The sequence below is a fragment of the Arachis ipaensis genome, chromosome B9, assembly GCF_059453495.1.
Source record: "Arachis ipaensis isolate K30076 ecotype BB chromosome B9, ASM5945349v1, whole genome shotgun sequence".
In the NCBI taxonomy this organism is placed as follows: Eukaryota; Viridiplantae; Streptophyta; class Magnoliopsida; order Fabales; family Fabaceae; genus Arachis; species Arachis ipaensis.
Window position 1 is genome coordinate 156,288,801 of NC_142444.1, and position 9,245 is coordinate 156,298,045.

At 31.5% G+C, this 9,245-nt stretch overlaps 2 protein-coding genes across 3 annotated transcripts; one reads left to right on the forward strand and one right to left on the reverse strand.

The window, feature by feature from the left end:
* Window positions 1-1,065: 1,065 nt before the first annotated feature.
* On the forward strand, window positions 1,066-2,894 carry LOC107619660 (Ribosomal protein L12/ ATP-dependent Clp protease adaptor protein ClpS family protein). The gene is made up of 3 exons (XM_016321956.3): window positions 1,066-1,221; window positions 1,835-1,985; window positions 2,418-2,894. Exons 1-3 carry the CDS (start codon window positions 1,158-1,160, stop codon window positions 2,677-2,679), a joined length of 477 nt encoding a protein of 158 aa, XP_016177442.1. The 5' UTR covers window positions 1,066-1,157; the 3' UTR covers window positions 2,680-2,894.
* Window positions 2,895-3,006: 112 nt separating this feature from the next.
* On the reverse strand, window positions 3,007-7,440 carry LOC107618758 (GDT1-like protein 4). 2 transcript variants are annotated; one of them, XM_016320902.3, is made up of 13 exons: window positions 7,114-7,440; window positions 6,921-6,989; window positions 5,659-5,718; window positions 5,522-5,569; window positions 5,212-5,300; window positions 5,063-5,099; window positions 4,929-4,976; window positions 4,667-4,735; window positions 4,533-4,577; window positions 4,377-4,438; window positions 4,072-4,144; window positions 3,848-3,932; window positions 3,007-3,414 (listed from the first exon to the last, which is right to left on the reverse strand). In XM_016320902.3, the coding sequence occupies exons 1-12, from the start codon at window positions 7,129-7,131 to the stop codon at window positions 3,864-3,866; spliced, it is 687 nt and encodes a 228-aa protein (XP_016176388.1). In that variant the 5' UTR covers window positions 7,132-7,440; the 3' UTR covers window positions 3,007-3,414; window positions 3,848-3,863. The 2 variants fall into 2 exon arrangements, with proteins under 2 accessions (XP_016176388.1, XP_088356064.1); XM_088499938.1 differs by lacking the exon at window positions 3,007-3,414 and having other exon boundaries at window positions 3,619-3,932.
* Between the last annotated feature and the right edge of the window lie 1,805 nt (window positions 7,441-9,245).

A 9,245-nucleotide genomic window follows, 5' to 3' on the forward strand; every position in this document is an offset into this window, starting at 1 on the left:
TATCTATGTATTTCTCAAATTGCTTTGATGATTTCAATCGATTGGGTAATACGGCCAATCGATTGAATAAAGAAACTCCACATGTCTGGAAAATTCAATCGATTGTGTATAATTCCAATCGATTGAATTTTTAACAAACACGATTTTTCCAATCCAATATGTATGTAACCGATCAATGATAAAATTACGATCGATTAAGATTGTAAAATATTTATTACGATTAATGGAATATCTAATTTGTTATTGTTTTAGTTTTTTATTATTAATAAATATGATAGATAAATAATAAAATAATAATTTATAAAATAACAATAGATTTTATAATTAAATAATATATAAAAGATTAATTTGTAATTAAAATTAAATAAGGACTATTTAACAGTTGTTAAAAAACTTAAAAAACTTAAAAAACATATTTTATTATGGGACTATTTATTGGTCCAAACGTTCTGGGACCATCAAATTCGGTGACAAAAGACCATGTGTTTGTACTTGCAGCTTTTAAAAGATGAAAGTATCTAAGATAGAGCTTTTTAAAGTTGGCTTGTGTTTTTTAAAATTTAAAAGTCTAATATAATCTAATAGGTTAACTAATTTTTAAATTTAGTATTTCCATTTATGTCTATTATAGTATTTTTAAATTTTAAAAACTATTTTACCAAACATAATTATTATTGCTGTGTTTATTAAAAGCTATCTTTAATGTTATTTATCAAACATAATTGCTATAACTTTTAAAAAATTATCTTTTAAAAATTAGTTTTTATAAACTATTTGAAAAATAAAAATTTTACTAAACTAAGCATAAAGCCTCAGCGAGTTAAGATTTTTCTTTTGTGCTCCCATTTTTGGTGATGTTGTGGTTTAGTTTAGTAATATAGATAATAATAGAATATAGTGAGATGAAGCCCATTCAGCCCATTATGATGTTTTTGGACAGTATTTAGCCCATTTCTCTAAAGGACTAGTGTGGGCTTAACCCAAAGGGCCCAACCCACGAAGGCTGTAATCAAAATATGCAAAACGAGTTTCATAATTTCATTCATAAATACACGTCATTTGCATCAGGCTTCTTCCTTCACTCGCATTACACACTTTCTGTGCAAGAAGAAAAAAGAGTGTTTCTTGAAAGAGCAGAGCAGAGCAGAAAGAGAGAAATGGAGAGTGCGATACGTGGGAGATTCGCTCTTTCTCCCAACGGTATCTCCAACCCTAAACCAGGTACTTACCTAATTCACTTTTCATAATATTTCGATTCCAAGATTCTCCATATTCAATTAATTAATTCCCACCTAAACCTACTCATCTCTTCACCTGATTTCAAGCCCCAATTTTCATTTCTTGTTGAATTTGATGCATATACCTTTGAGTTTTGACGTTATTAGGTTATTATCACGTGATATTTTAATTCTCGTCTTCTGCAATGTTATAGTTATATACCTGCATTCTCTTCTTTCGTTCGTTCTTTCTTTTTTTATAAATTTTCTTCTGTTGAATCAATTGCCTGGTCCGAATTGTTCTCTTCTTAGAAGAATTTCACCAGCTGCTATTCATCATCTATCTTTGGAATTTTATCCTTTTTTTCTTGAAAAGGAAAGAAAAAAATTGATAATCTATACACAAGTTTACGGCGAAGCCTGTAATATTCATTATCCAGTGGTTCTTGCAATGCCTATTATTTGTATCTGAAAACTATGTTTTGAGATGCTTGATGTGTTGCCATGTGTAGGGTTCGCGGTGAAAGCAAATATCCTTGGTTAATCTTCATGCAATGTGTATCTATATGGTTGAGTGCTTCATATTATAGTTGTTTTTAATGATTTGCTTATTGCAGGAGACAGATATTCACTTTGTAGAGGACCATGCTCCAATCTTTGCATCCCCACAGCTGCAATAACTACAAGACCGGGCAAAGGTGCAGGGCTGCTGGAAAAGCAAGTAATTGAAAAAGTCACTCCTGGCCGTGAATCTGAATTTGATTTGAGGTTAGAACTAATCTTGATTCTCGATCTTCAAGCTGAACTTTTCCAATTGGGTATTGTAATTGTGTGGCTAGATTCAATTTTACGGAGATTCCCACTACAATGTCTTTGAATAAAAGATACTGGTGAGAGGAATCTTGTCAATGGTGTCCATATTATTGATATTGCTGGTATAAGTATCTTGTGGGAAAATGGAGATGGTATTGCATTGAATAACAATGATTTGTTTTTACTTCAAAGTCTTTGCATTGTAATTCTGAAGTAATCAAGTAAATAAATGGATGTTTATGCATTAACCTCCTTAATGAAAGGGAATTAGGAGATCCATTAGAGTTTGTATTTTTTATGCACTGTTGTTCAGTTCCTTTTTTTTTTTCAGAATAAAATGTGACATGGGTTGAAAAGGTTAAATTCTGGACTTTCTAAAATGTGCAGGAAATCGCGAAAATCAGCGCCACCATATCGCGTAATATTGCACAATGACAACTTCAATAAACGGGAATATGTGGTCCAAGTACTGATGAAGGTTATTCCTGGGATGACCATTGTCAATGCTGTTAATATCATGCAAGAAGCGCACTGCAACGGGTTGTCAGTGGTTATCATCTGTTCCCAAGCTGATGCTGAAGAATACTGCATGCAACTGAGAGGAAATGGGCTACTGAGTTCAATTGAGCCTGCAGGCGGAGGGTGCTGAACTGCTGATGCAGCATTCAATACGAAGCAATATTGGAGTTGATGCTATTGAAAGGCGAAATTAGAAACGTTTGGTTGTGTACATAGGATAACGTCATGAAGCTTTTGAGTAACGCAAGAAAAAGGCAAATGTATAATAGTTGTTGTTGGTCTTACGATTTTGACGAGATAGTTGTGATTTTGAATAAATAAATAATAGCACTACTTTTGTATCAACTCTGGTGTTTATGATCTTGTTTGATTTGCTTTTGATATCAGCTTGACCGCCTTAACGAATTGAATCTCTACCAGTCATTAATTATTAAAGCCAAAAAAAAAAAAAGACAACCATCAGGAAAACAATGACCATTGATGCCGCTATTCCATGTGAACTATATATATAACGAAACAGAACGAATTGAAAAAATTACATTCTGAAAAATGAAATAAACATTAAATATTGATTTTTGTCCACTTTTTTAAGTCATTAAAAACATGTGGATTTTAAGCTTGTCATGGTTGAAAATTTGAAATTTTGGCGGTTCAACCAACACTTGTTACAAAAGAGGTTGCCATGATATCAACGACTAATTTTCAGTCAAGTTACATCACTAAGACGACTTCCACCCTACTGCACTCGTAAGTAAATCTCCCCTTGCAAGAAGGAATTCTTGTCAAACCTTGTCACACACGTTGAGTTGATGACAGTACCAATCTCAACTTCTTTTAGCTACAACGAAGGAAAGCCTTTTCATCCCTATAATCCGACGCAAACATGGACATAAAAAGTCACTACCGAAGATTACAAGCAAGCTTGTCTTTATCCCTCCTTCTCTATGTTTTATTACTTCCTCCAAACCAGGAGGAAGCTTCACGGCTTATGGTATATTTTTTCCAAAAGCATTGAAAATTTACATATGCATGAAACAGGACAAAGATAGAAATATGAATTGTTTCTAGATGTAAAAAATCCACTTAATTTGACTTTATATGATGAATTTGGTGTAGGTACTAAAATGATCTGTTTATTGAGTCATGAAATCTTTGAAAGGGTGAAACTGGAAATAATGAAAGCATTCACCCCAGTTGGATGAGGCATGAACTCAGCTATTTGGCAGCCAACCCATCGTGCTAAAGAAGCTAGTTTGCTAAAATCCCACATACATTAAGAACAATCAACAATCACTAACCAATGGGAAGCCTTCATTATTCCACTGGAGAGAGGAATGATTGGATACCAAAAACAATGAAAAGCAATCCACCTGATAGTGCAACCTGAAAAGTATTGAAGTACAACATTTAGATAACATGCACACACAACTTAATGCTACACCAGCAGTGTGGTAAATCAGAATTACACATTACAACCTAATCTCTACAAGCTAAGTAGATAAAAAGGAACAGAAACTAATACCATTTTTTCTGATATTTGAGATGCTAAACTCTTTCCTCCGATGACAGCAGCAGTAGTGCATAGTGCTTGTCCCCTGAGGGAAAAATTGAAAAATTTCAATTATCCTAAGAAATTTTAGGTTCACAGGTATGGAACACATTACTTAAATAAATATAATTGCACAAATCATGTCTATGCAGAATTCCAGCATAATATTCAGAAAACATATCCCATCATGGGAGACCGAAGGAAAAATTAATCAAAATCTTCAAAGAAATAGGTTGATACTAAATTACAGACAGAAAAAATTAAGAGTACAAACTTACAAAATCCCTCCAAGAACGACACCAAATGGGTTCTCATCCGCAGCCAAACCAATTGTAGCCAGCTGAAACAGAACAAAGTTATGGCTAGTGAAGAATAAAGCAGTGTCTAAGAATGGAGCATATGCAAGGGAAAAAATGTTCTATAACTACACTCACCTGGCTCTTGTCACCCCACTCCCCAAAGAAATTGATAGAAAATGCCTACAAAATGGAGTTGATAAAGTGGATCTGATTAACCATAGCTTAATTTTTTTAGTAAATACTGTTCAGTTATAATACAAATATGTTACCTTCAGAAAAATAGGGGACAAAAACTGAGATAAAAAAGGGCGTTGCTGCTTTTTCAAGTCATCATCAACCTAGGAGTTAGAATCACACAATGTATATACAGTTTTAGAACATCAAATACACAGCACCAGAGAATTCTATTTTGAATATATTCTTACAATCAATTATTTCCTGGAATTAAGGAGGAAAATTCTTAATCCATTCAAAATCATATCCATGCATCCAAGCAAGAAAAAATATATCAGATAGACATTTTATTTTTACCTTACTGCTATCTTTCTTAACTCCATTGTTAGCCTTCCAATCTTTGTCCTGGTAATAAAGGGAGCTCAATCAACTGTCAAGAAGGAAAAATAATTAACTTGAAAGAAGAAACCAAACAGAAGCGAAAAACAAACCAATTCTGCTTCTACTTCAGCCAATTCTTCAGCATCCCTGCTCGGTGAAATCATGATGCACGAGTGAAAAAAAAGAACTTCTATTCAGTTACAAGTTGATGTTCATTACAAAATAATCAGTAATTTACTGGCAAAGAATGAACAATCACCCGTCTCCAAATATAGCATCTTTCAAGGACCAAATTCCAAACCCAAAGAATAAAAATGTTGTAATGTGATGACTCCATTTACGTGAAATCTGCAAAATTACAGGAAGATCAGCACCCCAGAAAACTAAAAATAAATAAAATGAGTGTGTAATTTAATCAAACAATTGCTGGATCTCAAATACAGTTGGCCATAATATCTCAATATATGCAACATATTGACTAATAGAAGGATAGCACCTACTAATGATTCTAAGAAGAAACAGATAATGATGAGAATTGTGAAGTTCCACAACTAGCAAATAATGCTTACCAGATTTGGAGCAGCCCAACCAACTAGGGCAGAGAGAATAGTCATGACCTAGAATTTTCAAGGAACTATGAGACTTAAAATAAAAATAGATCAAAATAACAATAAAGCTGATAAAAGGAAGAAGACTAGATTCTTACAATCAAAGCCGATAGGCAACCCAATAAGACAAGGCGCCGGGGGTGTCGCATAGCCAGGATCTTGAAACAAACATCATGAAATCAAACATCAGGCTTTTGCTTTCTACTCAAAGTAATAAAGAAAGACAAATATTAAAGCCCTCTATTCTTGCCATAAACTATTCAATGAAGTAACAAGTAATGTTGCTCATTCAAATACTTCTATCAAACATATTTGGTGTTAATAGAGCAATGGGAAATTTTTTTATGTAAAAGCAACTGAATAATGATGACCAAATTGAAAAACAAATTCATTCAAAAACACACAAACTTGAACACTCATACTGTTCACTGATAAAATAGTTTCAAACCATGACACATCACACAACAAAAATTTCCCCAAAGAAACAAACAAATTGTATCTGAGGTAGTTCCAATCAAGAACACTACTCTGATAGGTCAGACAAGTGGCCCACAGAATGCAAGGCTTTAATTTGGAGTGCCTACCTAGCTCTAGTGAGTAAATCCTTAAATTAGTCTCTTAGGTTTGCGTTTGTTTACAGGCACGAGACATTGAAGCAGGGAAACAAAATTATGTTTGACAGATAAAATATGGATAGAAACATTGTGTCTAGAGACACTGAATTAGTATATTTTGTGTCCTTCTTGATAGGAAAGACACAGAGACACAACTTATTTTTCATTATTTTTATCAAATTTTCATAATTATATTTTTTATCATTATATTTTCTTAAACTTTTTTTATGAAAAAAAAATGAAAATAAATTAGATGTTCATAATTTATTATAGTTTATCACCAAACAAAATATAAGAACACTAATTTTTGTATCTCCATCATTTGTGTCTTGTTCTCAAAACTGAAGGCAGCATTAAATCTTTTGTTTCCGTCAAATCCCCCCTCCCCCCAACCAACCAACCAACCAATTAACTAAAGTGCATCTTTTTAGTCCTAACTAATTTTTTATCTTAAAATTTCAGAAACCAATTTGAGTATTTGCTACTCTAAATATCCACACATAAGAATGAATATATTAATTGGAGTAAGTCAAGTGCCGATACTGTGAATATATGATTTAGGAAATGCAAAAAAGGAAAAGACACGAAAAAAGGAGGTGAATCCAGTAGCTAAAGATTCAAAACTTTTTTTAACTAAAGTCTAAAACGTTTAGATTGCAGCTTAGAAGTAAACGAAAACAAACATAGAGGATCACTAATGAAGAATAAAAATGGCGAAGAATAAGTAACCATGAAGAGAAACATACCGCAGCTGCAAAGAAGGTTTTATCACCGATCTCAGAGAGCACGGTCATGGCCAGCGACTTGGTAAAACCCTGATTGATGAAAATGAATAACAGGATTGGCATCAGTTGACAAACAATGAGCAAATCCAAAAAAAAGAAAATTAAAATTGAGCAAATAATGAAAATAAATAAATGAAATTGAAATCTGTAGTACCTGAGCGATTGAAGTCATATTGGGGGAAGAATGAAGAAGAAGTGGGAAAAGAGAAGATAAAGCAGATGTGAGTGTGGGATTCGGAAAAATAGGTCCTTGGTTTCGCTTGTTATGTTACGTTATGTTAGTTGTTACCTAAAACAAGTGAGAGGCGAAGGTTGAAAGAGGAGAGAAGAGACAACGCGCGTGTAAAGTGCGTGCGTGCGAATTATTTTACTATTTTCTTATTCGCAAGCTTTGGCATTCAATTCTCTTCCTTTCCCGGGAATCGGAATCTCTCCCCACTATTATTTTGATTATTTGATTCGTGAAAACAAGAAAGCGTTCAAATATTTTTTTGTGCGCTATATTGTTATAGGTAAAAATTTTAAAGTAAACATCCAATTTGATTTTTGTCAGAAAAAAAATTTAATTTTTAATTTTTTTATTTTGAAATAATATGATCATTTTATTAAAAAATTTATTAAATAATAATAAAAATTAATTTTGTAGAAAGTTTTATTTGTATTTTGTATTTTGTGTGAATTTTAAACTTTTACAAATTATTAATAAGTTTATTTAAAAAAAAAATTTACTGTCGGTAGTTAAGTGAAAAAAATTTATTGATAAAAATGATGCTATAAAAAAAAATTGTAGTACAAATATCTTTTAAAAAAAAAAATAACATCGAATAAGAAATAAAAGAAGAGAACTTTAATGTTGATAATATTGATATTGGTGATAATGACAATAGAAAAAATAATGATGATGATAATAAAGCAATAAAAATAATAGAGGTATGAGTCATAATAATGAATATGAAGAAGATAGTGGTAGTAGTGGTAGTAATTGATTATATTGTTAAAAAAAATTTGTGGAGGTTTAACACCTCACAAAATACAAATAAAACTCTCACAAAACTAATTTTTGTTATTATTTAACGAATTTTTAATTGAGTGATCACATTATCCCAAAAAAAAGTTAAGAATCGAAGTGTCCATTTTTTGGACAAAGATCGCTTTGTCCTTCGTGAAAATGGACAAGACTATGTTGGGTGTTTACTCAAAAACTTATGTGTTATATATAGAAGTTTGTATTTTATACCAATAAATATATACAATATATAAATTTTAGTGTTGTTTATATCTGGCCCAAAACATAAGTCAGGTCCAAAAACACATAAAAGTCCAAATAACATCTACTATGTAACCGACCTCTTGAGAGATTGGACAGAACACTACAAGGTAATAACTCCTCTCTAAAGGAGTTATAACTAATCCCAAATATCTCTCACTTATTTCTAGAAAAGGAATTTCAGCAACCCTTATATCAAAGGACGATTATTCACCACCAGAAGTGAAAGTATGATTATTGGTTCATCACCTATAAATATACTGACACCTTCAGGTATACTTAAGTTCCAATACACTTAAATCTGCTAAGATCCTTACTGATTTAAGTATCGGAGTGTTTTGCAGATACCACTCCCATCTTTTCACAAACAACTTGGATGACGGTGTTAAGTTTAAGTCGAAAATCACCCCCTTGAAAGCTTGGACCTTACGTGTAGACCAGATATAATCTCATTTTAGGTATCTTTCGAAATAAGTGTATAGTATAAAAATTTTAGTACATAATATAAAAATTTTTAAAAAATTATATATTTAAAATATTAACTCATTAAATTAACAAAATATATTTTCAATAAAAATTTGTGTGTTATGTGTAAAAATTTATATGTTATATCAATAAATTTATATTATGGATAAAATTTTGTGTTGTGTTTCGAAAAATTATGTGCTATATACTTATATTACTACATTTTTATGCTCACCAATAAAAAATTATGTTCTACATACAAATGAGAAATAATAACGTATGCACGTGCTTTTTTATGCTGATCTTTACACTAATTTAATTAAATTTAGTTGCAAAAACTTTTATATATATAGCATCACTCACCAAAAAATAAAAAATATACATTTATATCGCCTTTTTACTTTTGGATTATTGTCTTTTTATGAACAACAATAACTGTCTAAAAGGTGAGTGAAGTTTTTTCGGCTAAGATTTTTGTTAATGAATATTTTAAAAACTTTTTAAGAATGAAAAAATAAAAAAGTTTTAAAGTTTTTATGAATTTAATATTATGC

Coding starts and splice junctions, on each gene's coding strand:
- LOC107618758 (XM_016320902.3), bottom strand. Junction 4,736..4,928: donor TTAAGAAAGATAGCAGTAAG/GTAAAAATAAAA, acceptor TCTAACTCCTAG/GTTGATGATGACTTGAAAAA. Junction 3,933..4,071: donor CTCAAATATCAGAAAAAATG/GTATTAGTTTCT, acceptor AATACTTTTCAG/GTTGCACTATCAGGTGGATT.
- LOC107619660 (XM_016321956.3), top strand. CDS start 1,158: ATGGAGAGTGCGATACGTGGGAGATTCGCTCTTTCTCCCAACGGTATC. Junction 1,222..1,834: donor TATCTCCAACCCTAAACCAG/GTACTTACCTAA, acceptor TGCTTATTGCAG/GAGACAGATATTCACTTTGT. Junction 1,986..2,417: donor GAATCTGAATTTGATTTGAG/GTTAGAACTAAT, acceptor TAAAATGTGCAG/GAAATCGCGAAAATCAGCGC.